Source organism: Pyxicephalus adspersus, chromosome 4 (assembly GCF_032062135.1).
Source record: "Pyxicephalus adspersus chromosome 4, UCB_Pads_2.0, whole genome shotgun sequence".
Lineage (NCBI taxonomy): Eukaryota > Metazoa > Chordata > Amphibia > Anura > Pyxicephalidae > Pyxicephalus > Pyxicephalus adspersus.
This window is the reverse complement of record NC_092861.1, coordinates 9054386-9076255: the sequence shown is the minus strand read 5'-3', so window position 1 is coordinate 9076255 and position 21870 is coordinate 9054386. Positions and strand designations below refer to the sequence as shown.

At 38.6% G+C, this 21870-nt stretch overlaps 1 protein-coding gene across 3 annotated transcripts; it reads left to right on the top strand.

Annotated features, from left to right (window-relative positions):
* The first annotated feature begins 2298 nt into the window (after positions 1 to 2298).
* LOC140328030 (extracellular calcium-sensing receptor-like) lies at positions 2299 to 21401 on the top strand. Of its 3 annotated transcripts, none has more exons than XM_072407330.1 (7): positions 2299 to 5426; positions 10529 to 10688; positions 13963 to 14254; positions 15570 to 16391; positions 17215 to 17439; positions 19319 to 19442; positions 20236 to 21401. In XM_072407330.1, exons 2-7 carry the CDS (start codon positions 10570 to 10572, stop codon positions 21144 to 21146), a joined length of 2493 nt encoding a protein of 830 aa, XP_072263431.1. In that variant the 5' UTR covers positions 2299 to 5426; positions 10529 to 10569; the 3' UTR covers positions 21147 to 21401. The 3 variants fall into 3 exon arrangements, with proteins under 3 accessions (XP_072263431.1, XP_072263429.1, XP_072263430.1); XM_072407328.1 differs by having other exon boundaries at positions 10421 to 10688; XM_072407329.1 differs by lacking the exon at positions 2299 to 5426 and having other exon boundaries at positions 9881 to 10688.
* The last annotated feature ends 469 nt before the right edge of the window (positions 21402 to 21870 follow it).

Below are 21870 nucleotides of genomic sequence, written 5' to 3'. Positions count from 1 at the left end.
CTGTTCCCTACTAGGTACCAATAAAATTCTTTCCTTTCCCCCCTGACTATCAATGTAAGGGGGCACTTCTCCAATGAAAACCAATATTAGGGAGCAGTACAGGTTTTATTGTTTGCCCTTCTGCCATGGAAACTATTATTTATTACATTTATTGATCATTCCTAAAATTAACTGGGAATTAAACATCCTTTCTCGTGGACAGTTATGCAAATGACAAAAGATAATTACATGGTCAAAGTATCCCATGATAACCAAAATGGTGAATGGTTATTCCCTTATCACATGAAATGTGCATAAGGATGACTTTGCGGCTGTAGTACCAGGGTAACAGCTACTTTCCTGTGACCCTAATCCTTTGCTGTTTACAAATATGGGTGCCACGAACCTAAAAGTGTGACTCCCTTTTAAGAATAAGTAATCCACAGGTATAAAATTCTTGATAATTATTTTTATAAATATAAATATTTAGCTACATCAATGTGCAGATGTCCCACAATGTTCAATCCAGCGTCACCCGCTTTTCTCTGCGTAATAACAGGAGCTACACCCAGTTAGGCAGAGCTCCTGTTATGGCATTCAGTTGGGGTAACCAGGGATGGCTTCCCCCAGTAGCCCTCTTGCATGATTGGCTGAATGAATGGAAACAATGAGGACAGGAAAATAGAGAACTGGATCAATCGTCATGGGGTACTTCTTGGACATTGCTGGACGTACAAAAGTATTAGCTTAATTTTTGTTCACTCAATGGTGTGTTGTCTTCCTTTCTGACATTATCTATGGGAATGGTTGGAAGTATTACAGTATGTACCCCTGTATTCATTCACCAGGGTGATGGCATGGATAATTAGGGCCCCTCTATTAAAGAGGGCTTCAAGATTCCAAATAAGCTTCCTACCTGCAAACCCTCACAATACTGAGGTCACATTGTGGGAATAAAGACCTCTCCCCCCAACGATGGGCCCTGGGGATATGGTTTTTGCCTAAAGTGAAATGAGTACATACTTTTTGTCCTTCCTTTTTGGAAATCTAGTTTTCAGAGAAACTCTTATGGATAGGTGGGCGCATGCTTCCTGTTCTTATTTCCTATCCATGACAGTCCCAAGCCCATGAGAAGGTCTAGTTTTAGAATTGAGGGGGACACAACTATGTACTCTCTCTTGTTCTTACAAACAACTTCTGCAGCCCCTATTGGTTATAACATTTTTATTTCACAGTGCTTCAGAATTTAAGGTGCATTTCAGAACCTCAATATGTTTCTCTCTAGTCCTCCCCAGTGACTAAAAAACTCCCCTGTGTACTGTTAAGACTGTGTGACCTCTTCCTTGGTCCCCATTGTGCCCACAAACATTTGCTGCCAGCTTTTACCACCACCAAAATGGGCTGGCTTTCCTTTCCCAGGATGATGTTAAGGAAAACCAGCCCATTTTTTCTATACATATCACCTGAATTGCAAAACAGTGTTGATTATTTATTTATGGATTTCTTCAAACACAATTAATGAATTATTAAAAGCTTAAAACTCAATGAACTTCATTTTAATTTCCAGGATCGAATATCTTACATCACCACAATTTCTTCCAGCTGCCTTCCTCTAAATTTACTTGTAATATCTCTCAGATCTAATGTTTCTCAGATCTCATATTTTACAGCCTAATTGTCTTTGTATTTCCAGAAGTGACTCTTGTATGCCCGCCCTTCAATTCCTCCGTCTGTCTCTATGCCAAACCCGGTCCTTCAGATTGTCACAATGACAGCCAAGAAATGTTGCTGCATCCCACCTGTGGCCTGAAGTGCATGATACAGATAGCGATATGCATGATACAGGTAACGTCCTCTGCACCCTCTGAAAACATTGACGTACAGAACCATCACTGACTGCCACTGCCCGAATAATAAATCAGAGTGCAAACCAGAACTGATTATGGATGTACCAAGGACAGTGACTGCCCCAGTAACCAGAAATGCTGTAATATATGTGGGAGGAAATGCATTGACCCAGATACAGGTACCACCAATTGACTCCTCAGAAATCAAAGGACAACATGTTTTAAAAGGCCTGCACCAATTATTTATCAATGTATTTTAGCACCAAATTTTGCCATTTAGAGAGATAGTCAATGCAAGGGTAATACTTGTGCTGGTTTATGGCTGTAGCACAGAGGCTAAAAGGAAAAGTATAATGGATTGGGGTTTCTTTTGATTTAAAGAATACTGCATTTAAACTTATGTTTTTATGTGTTTTTAACATTGCCTTTGCTTTACAAATATATATATATATACATATATATATATATATATATATATATATATATATATATATATACAAAGCATATATAAAAAAAACACATGTTCAAGGATTCCCAGCACATTTTGGTTTACATATAGAGACAGCCCAGCAGTGGCTGCTTTTTGATTCCTATCTTCTCTCATTTGCTGTTAGTTTATTGCAAATGTAATTTTTCCTGCAGAGACAATAACAATTTGTCCTCCAAGGAATGAAATTGATTATCCGATCTCCCTCCAGTGTAGACTGGATTCAATTTACTAATCAAAAAAAAAGTGTTATTTTGTTGTTTCTTATGCTGAACATTACTTTCATACAAAGTGAGTGGGATTTTAAGCTGTCATTGGACATCATGGCTGACAGTAATGTCTGTTTTGGCAACGAAAGGTAAATTCTAGGCAGAAATAAAACACACAAATAATACAATTCTGGTTTTATAATACATCATTCAATGTATTTTTTAGATGAAAGCAATAAAAGAACCTAAATTTGATTTGGTATTAGTATTTTTCAGTTCCCTTTCATACGTATTCTTAGATTGTAGGCTATTTTGGGTAGGGTCCTCTCCTCCTCCCGTCTCATTTCTATTGGTCTGTCATTTGCTATCCCTATTTATTATACTGCACTGCGTAATATGGTAATGCTATATACCAACAGTTTATCAATAGACGTATGACAGCAGGCAGTATGTGCAGGACAGCAGTGTGGAAGGTATGACAGTGAGCAGTACACATAAAGTATATTAACAGAATGTATGTGAAGGAGGAGTGTGGAATGTAGGAGGCCTGGGAATGTGTAGTGAAAGAATAATGCAAAGACCAACATGTTGGTGCTGGAAGTGGGATCTCAATGGAAAAAGACCAATCTGTACCTGGTGATGTGATGTCACCGGGAAAAGACTAATTCCAATTTTTTAAGACCATGTGTGGTCTTCTGATTCTTAATGATAGTTTGAAAGAAGATTTACCAGTGGCAGGATAGTGCTTGAGAAAAATCAAGTGTTGAGGCCTTCATAACCTGTAAAAAAAACTTTTTCCCACGTTGAAATAATACATATTAGGTTGCTTGTATTGTAAATAAGCTAAACATATTGTAAAAGGAAAACATATGCCCAAACAGAATCCAAGGCCATTGCAACTGCCAGTGATAGTTGCCATATTCAGTAATATTCTGCAAAAGTTCATTGTCAGAACTCCAAAATTTACAGACTTCATGCAAAATGTCCAAAACTGTTTAGGAATCGAACCTGGATAGATTTGCTGACATGGTGTAGGTTTTTAACAAAACTATGTTATCACAGTGTCAGCGATGACATGGAAATCACATGGCTTTCTTTGAGCAAAATCATTTGTTCATATGTATTTGTGGCGAGAGTGTATGACGTTAGTATACAGAAGGAGTATAAACGTTCCTCTGTACTCCCTTACATTAGTAAATATATATATATATATATATATTAGCCAGTTGAAAGATATTTGAAAATTACAATCACATTGCTAAAATAAAGATCCTTATATTTTTGAGTAAAGCTTTATGAATTGAAGTTATTTTCTATTGTATATTTATTGCAGCATCATCGACCCTACCTGGTCTCTCTTTACAGTCAAGCCGGGATCGTGTCCTTCAACTTTCCATATTAGGTGTATTAGGTTTGGTTTGCTTTGCAAGAGTGATGATAAATGCCTTGATGATTCAAAGTGTTGTCCTTTCTGCATTAAGCTGGCCAGTCACTGCCCCATTACATTGTATAGCCATAGGATGGTCACCATTATTCCGGACTTGCATGGTTGCTGTTTCTTTGTAGTAAGATTCTCTGTGTGCTCCTTACAGAACACAACATTCTCTTACACCAAACTCATCAAACCATGCCCAGGAGACCAATTACACAGAGGCAGCTGTTGTTTAAAGTATCTTTGTGTGCATTACCAGAACCTTTCACCTGAATCATCAAAACTCAATACATTGGAGGGTAGCCAAGTACATTTGGCTAAATGAAATTGTGATGTTCAGGTGTCAACATTTGTACATATAGTACAGTGTTTCTCAACCAGGCTTCCAAAGAAAACCCCAAGGGTTCCTCCAGAGGTTGCCAGGGGTTCCTTGAGCAATGAGCAGTTGGGACGCTTTGGTAAGGGTGAATGTAAGGGTGACATTCCTCCCAATGGTCAGCAATGTAAAAGGCATTCTTCACAATTTATTAAAAAACAGTATTTAATAATAAATTGGGAATTCATAAGAATTTTTGAGAACTTTTCCCAAGGACCACCAATGTGGATTTAATAATTATAGAAGGGGTTCCTTGAAGACCTTAAAGTTATTTCAAGGGTTCCCCCATGTTAATAAAGGAGAAACAATGACATATCTCTATAGTGCTTCATCCATTCCTCCCCTATTGCCAGAATATGTTTCTCTCCAGTCCCTAGAGCCTAAACCACTTCACCCTCCAGATCTCAGTGCATACATCATCATGCAGCCATTTCCCATTTCTATCATCCAAAGTCTGCACCAACCTCCCTGTATAGCTCACAGTTACTGCACTGCCTACAAATGTTCCCATGCAGTCTCCAATGCCTAAAACCCCATCCTTTACAGCTCACATTGCCTGTATTCCTCCCCTCTACAAGCTGGGTTGCACTATGTATTTCGCACATGTTGCAAAATTAGCCCTGTGGGTTTTTGCCACCATTATATAGGTTTAAAAAAATTTAAAAAAAAGCTTGGAGCTCAATGACCTTCAATGTTAGTTTGAAATCTTTTCCTGTATCTGATGTTTCACAGGTTCATTCTGTTCTTTCTCCAGAAGCCATTCTTGTATGTCCATCCTTCAAATCTTCCATCTGTGGGCATGATAAGCATTGTGCTTCAAACTGTAGCAATGACAGCCAGTGTCCCGGATCTGCACCTCTACCTGCGGCCGGAACTATGTGGCCCCAGATTAAGGTAACATTCAGATAACACTGATATACAGAGCCATCACTCATCGCCCTTTTTCTTTTCTCCACAGTCAAAGTCTAAGGCTGCCCAGACATAAAAGCAAAGTGCAAAGCGAAGCTCGCCTATAACTGTACAAAGGATACTGACTGCCCTGATAATAAGAAGTGCTGCAATATATGCGGGAAGAATTGCTGGGATCCGGCACCAGGTACCACAATCACCAACAGTTCGTGTATAAAATATATATATTTACACACATAGTCATGGGAAAGAGAAAGTGTACCCTCTTGCAATATAAGTTTTTACAGAACTTGTTAAAAAAGCATTTGATCAACAGATTTGCCCCTGAAGCCAAAATGGAGAAGCCGTGTTTGAAAAACTTGAAAGTAAATCCCATAATCCAATAGCTCCCACCACAGCATTGTGATTGGGTGGAGGTCTGGACTTGGCCATAGGAACATCTCGATTTCTCGACATCTCGATATCTCGATCTCCATTCTGTTGTAAATTTGCTGGAGTTCTTGGGGATCATTGTCCTGTGGAATGAGCCAATTTCAGGAAAGACATTCACTCTGGAAAACTTTGGTATACAGAGGAGTTCATTGTTACTTATATAACTACAAAGTACCCAGGTCCCCTTGCAAAACAAGCTCCTCTCCAGCACCATGCTTTACAGTTGGTATAAGGTGTTTGTGCTGATATGCTGTGTTTAGTTTTTGCCAGTTGTGGTGCTGTACATCATGGTGAAACATCTCCACTTTGGTCTCATCTGTACAAAGGCTATTTATTTCCGAACTTCTGTGGCTTGTTCCAATGCAAGCATGCAAATCTAAGCCATGCTGTTCTTTTTACAGAGAGGAGGCTCTGTAAAGCCCCACTTTTTCCAATTATACTGACATGAACTTTAACAGTTAACATGCTGAGGCCTATAGAGTCTGAGATGGAGCTCTTGATATTTTTGAAGTTTATATGAATATTGCACTTTGTGACCTTGGGGTAAATTTGCTGCGACATTCACTCCTAGGAAGATTGGCATGAGTGCTTTCCTCTTACAAATAATCTTGCTCATTGTAGAATGGCTGATATAAAATTGTTCAGAAATGGTCTTATAACCCTTCCTAGATTGATAAGCAGCAACAATTGCTTCTCTAAGATCATTGCTGATGTCTTTCTTCATTTGCATTGTGTTAACAAACACCTAAATGCTCCAGATCAGCAAACTGTCACGAAAATTCAGCTTTTTTAGTAGCGGTCAGATTTGCTGATGATCAATAAACTTTAGAGAATATAAATTTTTGCCATTATAGAATTTATCATAAAACCGAAACCGTAGAATCATAGAACTCATCAAAAAATTGAAACCTAAGAATGTTATTATCTTCAAATTCTGTGTAGTTATTAGTTATTAGTTATTATCATGTCTGATTGTGTTGTTTCCTCTAATGGAACCAGTGGGAATTTTGTCCCTGGAATGATGCTGATGAATTCAGTACCCTTCAGTGTGGTTCTGTACACTGCACCCATGAGTCGGACTGCAAGATGGATGAGAAATGCTGCATCTCAGAAGAGAGACAGAGATGTGTGAAGACATTTAGAAAAGAGATAGAAGAAACCTAATTGAACAATCATCAGTCCATAGTTACATTGGGAATTAAATTAATTGAGTCCGTGATCCTTTAAGGGCACACATGTGAATGTGGTCAAGCAGATAATAATAAACTTAGCTATGCGTGTTCATGTTTGTGTACAGTGTGTCATTTTATGTACTATACGGCAGCTTCATATTGCCAAAATTATGTGGCAACTCCTCCTGTCACCAACCCACCCACAGATCACCTGTCCAGGAGTTTTCAGTATGCTTGGCCTCCCTTTAGCTGTGCAGAGATTTGCTTTTCGTAGCATCCCCTGTAATTATTCTAAGGCTGTGCATAGATGAAGGGGATTTCAGAGTATGTGCTGCAGCCAATATGCAGGGTTGTTCCTGGTTCCAATCTTATCCTGCTGCTGGTCTGTTTTATACTTGTTTGGTTGCTGGATCCTCAGCCTTGCTATCTGAGACTTAGCCCAGCTATACTCTGTCACATTGAGCCTTTTTGGATTTATTACCTTGCTTATGCTCACTTGCTTCCTATCCCCTGCTTAGACCTCCAGTACACTTACCTGCCGCCTGCTTTGACCTTTGCCTGAACTCCGACTACACATGTCCACCGCCTTCCCTGACCTTAGTCTGTCTAGAACTTGCTTTTCTCTCTAGCATTCTACTCAGTACTTCATCTTGGCTGTCCCTACACTGGAGCCCTCTGTTCTGCTCGCCGGGTAGTCTGGGTCACCGGCCCTTCACTCCTTGCGGACTCAAGACGCACTTACACTCTGCGCCCCAGGTATTCCCGATTCACCTTCCAGGAGGCTTAGCCTTAACACATTCAAAATAAGTGCAGGTGCTACACATGAAGGGTAGTTACTGCTACATTTTAGATGTGTGCTTTTCCACCGTGAAAGCAGTTATCCTGCCCCTATGCACAGACAACTCTATAAAGGCAAGGTACGATTAGTTTGGTGTGAAAGAGAATGAATGGCCAACAGAGTGCTGTGACCTCAACTTCATTATCACCTTTTGAATAAATTAGATTGCGTATTGCATTAGTAGAACCTCACAAGTTCTCTTTTGGCTACATGGACCTAAACATAATTCTTGTGGATAGCCTAATGCCCAGAGTTTAGAAAATGTTTTTTTTAAAAAGCTCACACATGTTGCTGTTTGCAGTCCACAAACTTTTTGTTATAAAATGTAACATTAATATTTAATATAATTTGGCTTACATCCCACCATGCCACCCTTTCCTGGGCATGGATTGCTTAAAGGGTGGCATCATTGAACAAAGCTTATAGCTCTGGTCTATAAAAGAGCATTATTATGCTGGGGAAGTCATTCCTGAGCTCTTTCCTTCTAATATACTGTTTATTTTTTCTCCAGACCCCATTGAGCCGATTATAGGCTGCAACTATTAATGCACCACAAGGTCTGGTTTGTACAGCTCCTTATGAGCATGGTAAGTAGTAGTATAGACAGGTGGGTGCAATACTTGGCTGGGTGCTTTGGTGGGGAATGAAAGGGATCCAAAGAAATGGGATCCAAGGATAATTGTACAAAATTGTGCATGGCCTTGCAGGGCTATTGGGGAAAATGTAAATTGTTGCCATCATTTAACCCCATCGAGATCTTAGATAACAACAAAGACAGGGACAATCTAATTAGAAGGTTCCTTACATTATTATTTCTGGCTTGTGGCAGCAAAAAAAATGTAATTTAGGAAAAGCTGAAGATGGCCCACAGGTATGAAGCTCTTCGGGGATGTGTCTTTCTATGTGATTAGAGACAAAAGACGACCATGTCATCAGGAGGAAGCGATTCCTGGGTCTCCCCTGGCACCGCTTACTAAGCAGATTCCTTTGCAGGCTGGTATTAAGTGTGATTTGCTGAGACCCAGCCTGTAATTAGCACAGTATATAATCACCGGGTAATCACTGAGCCCCTCATTAGGGCCTTTCCACTGTGCCGCCTCTGTGTGGCCCTCACAGGGAAAACAACCCTATTATACCATCTCAGTGTTCGCTGAGTGATGCAGAACTTTCCCTGGTTACATTGGCCAAATACATATATATACGAGAACATCTATATAGGTTGGTGTTATAGTCCACTATATGATATACAATGTCTGATGCTACTCAACACCCACAATCACTAATGGACAATTAAAAAGAAGTTCCAGCTTGGCAACTCAATAAAATCAGGTGAGAAAGCCCAACAACGCCCTATTAATTAGCAATTATTAAAATATTAAAATCTATGTTCATGTGCCAGGAATTTCCCCAAATATCTGTATGATTTGCAACAAGCTGGGCTATACTCTAAATGTAGATATTCAGTTGAATTGAAAAAAATGCAGTTTGATGATTTCCTTGGTTTGCAAAATAATTTTTTTATAATTTTTCTAATACCAAAATCTGAACTCTGGCCATATAAAACTGAAAACCACCAATGATTATGATATTTTCATTATACCCTTCTACCTCATTACTAGTATTTATCTTTCTCTCCTGGTGCTGCTGACGGACTCTTTTTTTCTGTTAAATTTAACTTTTCTACTTTTATAAACTCTTCTACTGCTGGTTAACTTTTACGTTTCTTGATTATCTTTTACACCTTTTTTCAGAAGACTGTATTTCGGTGTTGTCATCCTATTGCAAAGATCTAATCGTCCTATTTGCATTTTTACTGTTGTTAGATTTTTCCTAAACCACAATAACCACCACTTCCTATTGTATCCCTGTGTTAGGAACATAAGGATCATTCTAATGCTTAGTGTTTTTGAATATTTTACATCATAGAAAATCTCCAGTCTAACCAGGAAAAGACTTCCTTTCTTGATAAATATTTAGCTTGGAACAAATTATCTGCCATCTGTTTCTGTCTTCTATGTCTAGAGCAAACAAAATACAATAATTGATCTCAGAACCTAAACTTCGGAAAAAAAAGAAACAGATGTATGGAAATACAAGAGCAATACTCAAGATATATATATATATATATATATATATATATAAATATTATTTTTTTTTTTTGGAACAATATGTGTTTGAATTCTGCTTCATAAAGACAAAGTTTGACTAGTTTAGTATGCAAGTGCCCTACTTACCATCATTCTAAGTCAAATCTTGTCAAACATTACCGGATGACATAAAAAATGTTCTTTTGGTTGAATTGATGCAATTCCCACATATACACTCTAATATTTTCTTCCTGGAGAAGTGCTTGCTGTTATAGCTGCAAAAAGAGATGCCAACTTCATCATAATGTCCATGGTTTTGGAACTTTGGGCCTGATTTAATAAAGCTCTCCAAGGCTGGAGAGGATCCACTTTCTTCAGTGAATCTGGGTGATCCAGCAAACCTGGAATGGATTTCTTCAAAATCATTTGCTATTTGCTAGCAAGTGTTTTGAATCCTGGACCAGATTATTTTTAGGTTGGCTACCGGTAGATCACCAAGCTTCACATACATTCCCCTCATTTCCTGTTCTGTTGTCAGAAAGTTTATTTTTATTAGGCATTTAGACTTCTCCCATGTATCACAAACCAAAAAAGTATTTTGAAATAAATTCTGTTTAACATTAATTTCATGCTTGATCTTATTTTTGTCCAGTGCTCTCTATAAGGAACTTACTTATAAGGAAGGAATATTAAAATGAACACCATGCGCTGCTCCCTATGAAGACCCTCTTACGCCTTTTGCTGCTGCTCCCCCTCTCAGCGGCACAAACACCACCGGGGTGCAGGCTGCAGGGATGGAAGATGGACACCTTTACCCAGCCAGGTGATATCCTAGTTGGAGGAATCTTTTTGGTCTATTCTGGGTATAATTTCCCATCTGTGAAATTCCAAGAAATGCCTAAGCCAATATCCTGCAAGGGGTAAGTGACAACATCGTCCTCAGCTAAAACAAGATAGAATAACTGCTAAGTTTCTTGCAAATTTCTACCATCCTAAAATGTATGTTAAGACAAAAATAAAATATATAGTGCATATATAATAAATTAATCTCTGAAATACATAAACATTCCCACTTATGTATCATTTTACACATGCTGCAAATACAGAAAAATACTTGCTGTTTAATCAGGAATATTTTGTGCTTCCACTTCGACAAAGACAACACAGCTTTGAATTTGAGGGTGACACAGAGGCATAGTAGTAAGTTCCTAATGAGGCATTCCGTGATTATCAAGCACATGGAGTCAGCCTTGCCTACTTCATTTCTGATGGATTATACAGAACACTAATCTCTTTTCACTTTGCCCCCCGTTCTCATCTCTATAACCCCCTACTTGTTCACAGCCCAAGAAGTTATCTGCATAAAAAATTTCTAGCAAAATCAAAAGGTATTTTTTGTACATAACACAGGGGAACGCATTTTTTGTTGCGTTAGATCTTACACTTGTTTTTTACTCATTTTTAAGTGGTGAATCCAGAAATGACCCCAGTTTTTTGCTATCACATCCAGTTTTACAATACAGGGTACCCTCCATTTTTGTCAGAAAACATACAAATTTTACATACAATGAAAAAATATTTAAATATTAACTTGAATGTACTGTTTATTTACATTTTTTTTGTTAATACATTTTTTTACAGTAAACCATTTGAAAATTAATTGGGTAAGCCGTTAAGGTAAAAATTTACGCTTATAGCTTTTCCTGGAGTATTCAGTGTTAGGACAATCCCTCCGGATGCTCCAACAATAGTCAGCCATCATATGTACATTCCATCTACCCTGATACCGTCTGTCCATGACCTTCAAATCATGGTAGAATCGTTCACCTTACTTATCACTGACGGCACCAAGGTTTTCCGGGTAGTTAGAAAGATGGCTATGCAGAAAAAGCACCTTGATGCTCATATTGCAGCCAAGCATTTTGTAGCTCTCAAGGAGTTTCTTTGTAATTATTTGCTTGTGTGTTTCCAAGAAAGTCCTTGACAATGACCTTGAATGATAACCATAACCATAAGCATTCTTTCGACTTCTGACATTGTCCTGATGAAATGTTCATCTTTGATGAGCTGCCGAATCTATGGACCATCAAACACAGCGGCCTTTATTTTTTCAAATGACAAGCTAGGAAATGCCAAAATGAGATACTTGAAAGAGTCTCCTTCAGTGGGCAAAGCTTTAACTAATTGCTTCATCAGACCACGTTTCATGTGCAGAGGCGGGAATATATTATTCTTTCTATCAACAAGTAGCTCATGTAGAATGTTTGGATCACCTGGTTTTAGGGCAGATCTTGGAGGCCAATTCCCTTCCACCCAATGCCCCTCACGAGCTCAGCTGTCCCACATGCTCAGATAACAGGGATACTTGGTGTATCCGCGTTGCTGACCAAGAAGGAAGCATACCATTTTAGGATCAACACAGATGACCCAATTGTGTTGATGATATTGCAACAACTTAACGACTCTCTTTATGTCTGTATATTCTTCACAAAGAGAAACTGAATGGCCAATTGGGACTGACCCAAATATATTTCATTGTGAAGGGGGACACACATTAAGCTCCACTTTGAGCTATGGATGAATAGTCGCCATTCAGTTGAGGTAAAGATTGGAATCTTTAAACCTTTAAACCTTCGATAGTCCCAAATCACTCAAATCATGCTGATAAAATCCCTTACGAACAGAGTTCTCTTCAATTTCAAACTCTTCATCATTGTTGTCACCTAGTTCATCACCATATTCATGTTCCTGAAAAGAGGGTAGTGTAACGAAAACTGGCACTGGGATTTCATCTGAATGAGCCACTGGGGGTACAGCCAATGATAGACTAGGATACTCTATGTTACATTTTTTTTTTCTTGTTATATCTTGAAATTTTCACTATACAAAAGTAACAGTCCCTGAAATGATCTCCTGGCTCTTGCCAAACCATAGATATACCAAATGGCATCTTATCACGTGTTCCCTTTGTCCACATTCATAAACCTTCGACACACGGTTTGCACACCTTATGAGGGGCCCAAGACTTATCTTGATCACCAAGTTTAACTTTGAAATATGCCAAATAGGCTTGCTCCATAAATGTGCTGATATTCGCACTTTGACTGGGAATGTTAAAACTGTCACAGATATAACAAAATGAATCAGGGTTGTTTAGGATGTGAAACAGCAGAGCCGGACATAATCTGAAAGAAAGGAATTACATGTAAAAAAAATAAATTTTGTAATTTTGTTTATTCACTACGTAGAGCAGCAAACAACCTCTGACCACACTGTCTTGCATGTAAATGAATAGCCTATAGAAAACCATGCTCCAGTATTCGCATTAATAAAAGTGGTAGAGAAAAAACCTGACTTGATAGAAGAAACCTAACTGCACTTTCAGAATCAGCATACCTATTTTAATGTAAATAAGCTTAAAAAATTGAGGTCAACAAAAAAATGTTTTCAAAATTGTTCCCTGGTGTAATTGTTTATTAATAAACACATATTTAGGACTCCCCAATACTAGATAAGATAGACTATTGTGGAAGAACCTGGGTGCATTTCCTATTAGTTGGCAATTTTTTTTTATTTATGGATCAGATCCATTTTAGGTTGTTTGGATCATCCACATTCGTCTATCTTCTCCGGTCCTGGAAGGCTTTAAAAAACAGGCCCATAGCCCAGTATGAGGCAGACAGACATAACTAAAGAAGACCCACAGAATAAGGTCCTCTCATTGGCCTGTAATGTAGAATCAAACTGAAGAGATGCCTGTGCTCAAGTTTAAGTATCTTATATATTTTATGAACAAGGTGCTAAAGGGGTATGAGCACAGTGTTTTTCAACACTGAGAAAACAACGAAGTATTTGGCACTTTCCACAATAGAGTAGTTACTGGTCTCAGGGTAATGACAATGATGCAGTTGGCCAGTTTGAACATGCAACTCAATCTTTGCAGATTGAATTATATGTATGAATATTTAAGCAGCCCACTTGTTGTAGTCTGTATCCCATTGGGGAGATTTCCTCTCACATTCCATCCTTGATGAACATTCTAAAAAACAAGGATGGAAGTCTATAGTTGAGTTCCCCAAATGTGTTAATTCCAGAAGTTTACAAAAAAAAGTGTAAAGTGTGTTGAGGCAAACAGCAAGAACAATAGGGATGACAAAGAAGTAACTTTTTGTTTCCCCTCTTTGTCTTTGATAGGTTCCACATTCGTTATTACCGGGATGTCCTGGGCCTTAAGTTTGCAGTGGATGAAATTAACAATTCTCCAGACCTTCTGCCTAACATCACCCTTGGTTTTATCCTTGTGGAGTCTTGTATGTCAGAGCTCCGGGCCTCAGAAAGTGTTATGTCTCTTCTCTCAGGAGTAGAAAATCCTGTTCCTCAATACAACTGTCACAAGACTTCTAACATGGTTGGGATAGTTGGAGATATGGCATCAGCTCTGTCTCTCCCCATTGCCAGGATCCTAGGTGTCCACCATTTCCCACAGGTATCTGACAAGTGTGGTATTTTGGGGATTTTTGATCAGTTATATAAGGTTCTTCCCTGGGGCACCTATCTTCCCAGAAGAGGAATGTAAAAGAAACTAATAAGATATATATGTATATCTGAGGGATCATAAAAGAAATGTATAAAGAGTGAGAACATTCCAGAGAAAAGGAACACCCAGCGAAAGGTGATATAGAGTTAAAGTATTGCAAAGGTGAGTAACAGTAAAAATGGAAACATAGTGTTTCCATTGTTTCTGTCTCTTCTCATTACCAGAATCTTAGGGGTACACCACTACCATAAATCTTACTCCAAGAATAAATAGGTATATGTACAGAAGAGAAGAGTGAAAGCTGTTTTTTTTTGGCAAAGTAAGTTTATATTGTAATGATTTGTTACAAACAATTCTTAAAATGTACAAAGGTAGAATAGGTCTTGACCCATTAGCATCGTGGGTGTAATCAGACCACTATCGGCTTCCTCTGGGGATGTATAGAGATCCCTAATTAGCAAGTTTTAGTTGTTTAACCCAGGATATATGTTAGGGATGGTGGATTAGTAGGAAAAAGATGAAGACACTCTTTAGTCTGGTAGAATCTCTCTCTATCTTGGGTGCAGAGTTCTGCAGCATGGAGGTGCTGGTATTTAGAAGAGTGATCACCAGAAGAGTGTACTCGAAGAAGGTTACGAATTGTTTCACAAAATATTTGACTGTAATCATTAATTTAGGCTGAGAATTTATTTAAAATAGGTTTGCATTTGAATATTTACTCCCCTTTCCTTCCTATGTTTTGGATAAGTTATATCCAATCCCTCCCCTAGGACCCCTATGTTTTTTGGTTCATCTAGGATTGTCCTAGGCACCTACAGATCTTGTCTGGAAAATTTTGGTCAGGTTATCTGCTTTAGGCAAGGACAAAAAGAAAGTCATAGCCAAATCTCCAGATGTTTAATATAGGATTCTTAAAAAAAAAAAAAAAAAAAAGATTAATGAAGTGGTGGAAAAAAATTGCATTTGGAATAAATTTACAATATATCAGCCTTTTAAGAGTTCATAAACTGCAATCGTTAAAAATTACCTGACCAGACTCATCACTTCTTGGGTTAAGGGACACTCAGGATGTATCTTGGACCCACAGGCCAATTCCACATTACATCTGTACAAGGTACTATTGCCTAAAGCATTGAAGGATCCATCTAGCACTGGAGGAAAAAGAGGATAAAACAGGATCTGTAATGGCACCGGACTATACCAAAAAATTTAATTTCATGTGGGTTTACATTTACTTTATTAACATTGCATTCTTCTCTTTTAGATCAGCCATGGGGCCTCTTCCTCAGCCTTGAGCAACAAGGTGAACTTCCCATCTTTCCTGCGCACAGTATCAAGTAACATGTTTCAAAACATTGCCCTGTCTCAGCTCATTAATCTCTTTGGTTGGACTTGGGTAGGAATGCTGATAGTGGACAATGATGTGGGTGAGCAAGGTGGAAGGGCGATCAGAGCCGAAATCGAGAAAAATGGAAGATGTGTGGCCTTTTCTGAAAAAATCCACCTCAGTTACTCCAAAAAGAAAATCTTAAGGGTTGTGGAAATCATAAGGCAAAGTTCGGCCAACGTGATTATCCTCCATAGCACCGAGCCTCATGTGATGGCTTTGTTTGATGCCTTGTTTGATGAAGGAGTGATTGGGAAGATTTTCATTTCTTCAGTTTCCTTTACGATCACTCCTGGCCTCTTCTCTAGGAAGGCATGGAAAGTTCTTAATGGGACTGTGGGTCTGATGCCTAAAACTAGACCCATGCCAGGTTTTGAGTCCTTTCTCCAAAGTTTACATCCAGCTTCAAACTCTACATATCCTTTTATTAAACTCTTCTGGGAAACAGCATTTCACTGCAGCTGGTCTGGTGAAGGAATGCAGGAAACTGGAGCAACTTCGACAAACAATCAGTCACTGTGCACAGAAAATGTAGATCTAAAGATGAAGATTCCTGAGTTATTTGAGATCTATGACCTGAGCTACACCTATCATGCCTACCTAGCTGGGTATGCCTATGCTCATGCTCTTCACGCACTGCTCATGTGCCAGCCAGCTGATCGTACTTGTGCCAACATCAGCAGCATCCAGCCCTGGCAGGTAAAAATAAAAATTAAGAGTATGTCCCAATGTCAACATAGACAGCTCTAGCCAGGGTTCCTTCAGAGGTTGCTAGGAGTTGATATGCCTGGCACTTAAGTGCAAAAACTATGCCTAAAACGTACCACATACCGGTTATTCTGATGTTTCTCTATCTTTTTAATATGGGGCAACCCTTAAATTAACATTCAGGTCTTTAGGGATCCCCTTCAATATTTACTATATCCACAGCTCACAGTACATTAGTGTGGTAGTCAGTGGGAAGAATTTCTCTTACATTGTTGGTCATTAGGAAGAATGCCACTCTTACAGATAGCCCAAATGATCATTGGTGTCACCTAAACTGACCTGAAAGGCACAAACTGCTCGTTGCTCAATGAAACCCCAGCAACCTCTGAAGGAACCCTGGTTGGGAAACTACTGGGAAGTGATGTGCAACATTTAAAAAAATACTGTTAAAAATGTTTTTCATCCAAGATTCAACGTTTATCCAACAATTACATTTTTTTACATTGGTTTGAATTAAAAATGTATGATCCAGTTTATGAATTATAGTCCAGTACTGCAGATGAGGCCATGCAAGCTGTCATTGATTGTAAACCCTTTGAGATTACCCTGCCATTGGCAAATGTCCATGTCAGGTAGCAGAAAAGCAATTGTAAAACATAATTCATAGTAGTAGTTTATAGGATCTATTGGTAGTCCATTTGTCTGGAGATCCTCTACTACTACAATCTACGCTTCAAATTATAGAATCCTCCAAGAGTACTCTAGACTTTAATAAAATAACAACATCCCTATTTTCTCTTTGATGAACACGTAGGTTCTGTATTCTCTTAAAAAAACTCCTTTCCGCCCCCCATCTGGCGACACTATCACTTTTGATGGCAATGGAGATGTTTCTGCATCATATGACATTGTGACCATCCGCATTGTTAATGGAGAATTTCAGCTGGTGACAGTGGGAACCTTTAACCCTGACGCAAAGGCAGGTCATGTGATCGACGTCAACACCAGCCAGATTTTGTGGAATGAGCGATTTTCCAAGGTAAGAATGTTCACTGATCTCCTGACCACACTGTAAGAGTTGGTTCGGAGGTTATATCTTGCATCATTGTATGATATCTAATGTGAGTGGAGTTGTTGGTGCTTTGATACAAATGTGCATCTATTGCATGCCTTTATGTATTTGTGTAAAAACATGTGGGTGGGTGACAGGTTCTCTTTACCTGTCACACACCCCCAATGTAACTTTTGCTCTGCATTTAGGATGAAGCAGAGTTCATGCCAGGGAATGACAGTTGTGAATCATATCAGAGCAGAGCATTTCTGGTCTCATACATTCCAAGAAAGTTGCAATGAACGGAAGTTTGCTGGATCCTTGCAATTTTGCTCCCAGGAACCCAGGAGGAACAGCTAAGCCAAGGACACCCAGAGGAACAGGGTAGCCCAGGACCCAAGAAATGTAAAAAGACTTCGAGCACTATAACAGCTCCATAATAAAGTTAGGTGAAGCAGTCGGACCTGCATTTATGTATAAAAACAATTAGCCAAAAGCTGTGCTTTAAAGAAAACGTGTCGGCCTGTCCACTGAGGGCAAGGTGACAATATCAGTGTAAAGCCGCCACCTGACCTCTTCATTCTCACCTCGCTAGTACTCACCTTTCGTAGCCACTGCTAAATACTCTGTAAACACTGCCTGGCCAATAAAAAGTGACACATTCTAATATTTCTAATATTCCATTGGACAGTCTTTTGATTTGATTACAACACAAATTCATCATGGCATTCTTTTATTAAGATTATCCAATGTCCCAACATCAATTTTCATCCAGAGTTGCATTACTTTTTTTTTTCAAGATCTTGCAATGATTATAGGAGAGTCGGATCTCTATATAAAGTCTTCTCCAGCCCATCCCAAAGATTCTCAATGGGGTTAAGGTCTGGACTCTGTGTTCTAATCCATGTGTAGAAAAGATGTCTCATGCTCTCCGAACCACTCTTTCACTGTTTGAGCCTGATGAATCCTTGTCATTGTCATTGTCATATTGAATTATGCCGGTGCCATCAAGAAAAAAATCGATTGATAGACAAAACCTGGTCATTCAGTATATTCAGAGAGTCAACCTAAACCTAGACCTGACCAAGTGATGCAACCCCAGATCATAACATTGCCCCCCACAGACAGGCATAATATATATATATATATATATATATATATATATATATATATATATAATTACTTTTACAGTTATTTTGTATTGAATCCAATAAAAANACACACACACACATATTCTGAGCATTGGCATTATAGTGGATAGTGGGCTTTACACAGATGCTAGCCTTTGCCCTGGATAGGCAAGGTGACAGGGCCATATAACACCCATCTACTTGAAACAAACTTGTTTCTGAATTGGCAAAGTGACATGCCCTCAACTCCAGGGCCACAGGTAAAATTATAGCATTAACAAATTATCTTCCAACTCTTTGTAAACCAACTATTATTTAATTTACTGCTGTCTGTTAAAGATATAGGACTGACAGGAATCTCTGACAGGGACTGGGAACTCCTGCTCCAAAGTATACCTGCACTTGCTACATAAAATGTTATATACAGGGAGGAAGAGGACAAGGAGCTGCATTAGAGAACTTATTCGCCTTGAGTAGCCAAAGTTTCTAGCATGTTCAAAGGTACACTGTATGTAAACAAAAAATAACTTTTGGAAAGCAGAAATACTGCAAATAAGCATTTAGATACTCAATTTTGACCTGCAGGTCCCTGTGAATGAAAATTGAAGTGATACATATAATTAAAGCTGGGAATGTACCTGCTAATTTCTCATAGTATATGTCTTCTGGGTATATATTCACAGATCACCTGAGACCTATAATTCTATATGAGCACTAAGTTTTTCCCCTCTCTGCAGGTCCCCCAGTCGTATTGCAGTGACAGTTGTCCTCCAGGGTACAGGAAGGTCGCCAGGCAGGGACAGCCATCATGCTGCTTTGACTGTGTGTTGTGTTCTGCAGGGGACATTACCAACATAACAGGTGAGCTTTATTTTAAAGACTGACATGTTGTTATCACAAAGATCACAAAAAAAGAATGATTCTGAACGGGTATGCATGAGCTAAGCTTTCAAAGTCAACATTTGCATTATAGAGCAGCTTAGGGCAGGGCAGGTTGAGACCAGACCTGCAACGGGATCCGATGGTCCTACACAACTTCCTGCGGCTGACACATTGCCAGTCCCACGGTTGCTCGCTTTGCTGGTCCTCAAAGTACCAGCATCTTTAGATTTCACAATGGGTCGCAGTGAACAGTACTTAACTGCAAGCTTCTAACCCCATTTATTGTCTATGTGGCTAATGTGGGGAGAAAAACCCTTGGTCTACAGGAAATGAGGAAAATTTATGGTTACATGTGCAACACACCACAAAGCACTACCAACTTAGAATCTTGAAATCGACTTAAAGGATTAAAAAGAACAAAAAAAGAATTCTTATTGTGGTAAAATCTTTATTATTGAATAGTTAAAAGTAATTAAAGCTAAAGTTCAACAGAACAGATTCTTTACATGCAAAATATTTTTTAAACAAGTAAAATTGTCACCATTCTCAGAAAACATGGCTAAAGAACTATAATAACCAAATATTTTTTTGGTGCAAATGAATTTTATTTTGGAATGATTTAATAAAACATGGGAGGGGTGGGGTTCCTAGTATATAGGCAGAACTAAACAGATAATTATCACATTGCAATTCACACCCAAAGACGTCAGATATTTATTAAATAGACCCGAATGCATCAGAATTGTACAATAACACAAATATTCACTTCCAGATGCTGCTGAATGTCTTCGATGCCCCAGAGATCAGTGGTCAAATGAAGAGCGGAACCAATGCATCCCGAAGATTGTTGAGTTCCTTTCTTATCAAGAACCCCTTGGAATAATGCTTGTATTGATAGCTACTGGGTCCTCCATCCTAGCACTTGGCATCCTATTGCTATTTATTAGGTTCAGAGAGACGCCAGTGATTAAAGCCACCAATAGGGAATTGAGCTACATCCTGTTGGTGTCTCTCATTCTTTGCTTCCTCTGCTGCCTGGTATTCATTGGCCAACCATCTACTATCACCTGCCTCTTAAGACAAACATTCTTCAGTTTAATCTTTTCTATTAGTCTCTCATCAGTCCTAGCCAAGACTATTATGGTGGTCCTGGCCTTCAAAACTATCACACTTAACAGTCCGTTAAGGAAATGGTTGGGTCCCACTATCCCTCGTAGTATAGTAGGACTTTGTTCAGTTTTGCAGATTAGTATCTGTTCAGCATGGTTTCATAGGTCACCTCCGTTTCCGACTATGAACACTGAAATTGCAAATTATAAAATTATTCTTGAGTGCAATGAAGGCCAGAAAGTGTTTTTCTACCTGTCTCTGGGGTTTCTGGGTTTTCTGGCTATGATAAGCTTTCTGGTGGCATTCTTGGGAAGAAACCTTCCTGGAAGCTTCAACGAGGCCAAACTGATCACCTTCAGCATGCTGGTCTTCTGCTCTGTCTGGATCTCCTTCATCCCAGCTTATCTGAGCACCAGTGGAAAGTACACTGTGGCTGTGCAGATATTTGCTATCCTTGCCTCCAGTGCTGGACTGCTAAGTTGTATTTTTCTTCCCAAATGTTACATAATCCTTCTCAGACCAGAAAGGAACAACCGTCAGTTTCTAGGTGTCAACAAAGATTTAAGACATTGAAGGTTATGAGTACTAACAATGCAGGTGCTGTATTCTACTGCTGGAAATGCATTCATTTTCAACCTTGTAAATAACTTAGGTTTTGATGCAGTTTTCAGGCCTATAACCTACAAACCCTAAACAACTGTCTGATGGAAACAGGTAAGATGTACTGTTGAAAAAATCTGCTGCTAATTACAGGTCACATAATAGAAAATGTGCATTTCTCCATGTTGTCTAAATTAAAAAAAATATATATTTAAAATAAATTAATTTAAAATAAATTTTAATTATTTTTTTAAATCACACTGAAAATACAAAACAATACATAAAATACCTAAAAACTTGGTAATCTCAAAACTTGAATTTTCAACCAGCATTGTCAGCCTTGCCTAATGGACTATACAATTTATACAAAAAGTAGATGACCTATCCTCACCCATCCTTTGCCCAATACACATGCATAAATGGATTCATTTCCCAGCAAAATAATGATTTACAAAATAATGAGGTGTGCCTATGTCAGTAGGAACTGACTTTTCATCAACCCCAACAAGGGTTTTACAACTCGGGTGATATCACAAGATATATATATATATATATATATATATATATATATATAAATAAAACATTAGGTATATTTAAAGCAGAAATCAGCCTTATATTTTTATCTGCCGAGAGTTCTCTGCTGCTGTAATAGGGAATACTTCATTTTACTTTCAATCTGCACCCTATCCCGATTCAA

Excerpts from the sequence above, each read along its gene's own strand:
- LOC140328030 (XM_072407328.1), top strand. The coding sequence starts at position 10,486 with ATGAAGACCCTCTTACGCCTTTTGCTGCTGCTCCCCCTCTCAGCGGCA. Across the intron at positions 17,440-19,318 it reads GGAATGAGCGATTTTCCAAG|GTCCCCCAGTCGTATTGCAG; the intron begins GTAAGAATGTTC and ends CCCTCTCTGCAG. Across the intron at positions 19,443-20,235 it reads GGACATTACCAACATAACAG|ATGCTGCTGAATGTCTTCGA; the intron begins GTGAGCTTTATT and ends ATTCACTTCCAG.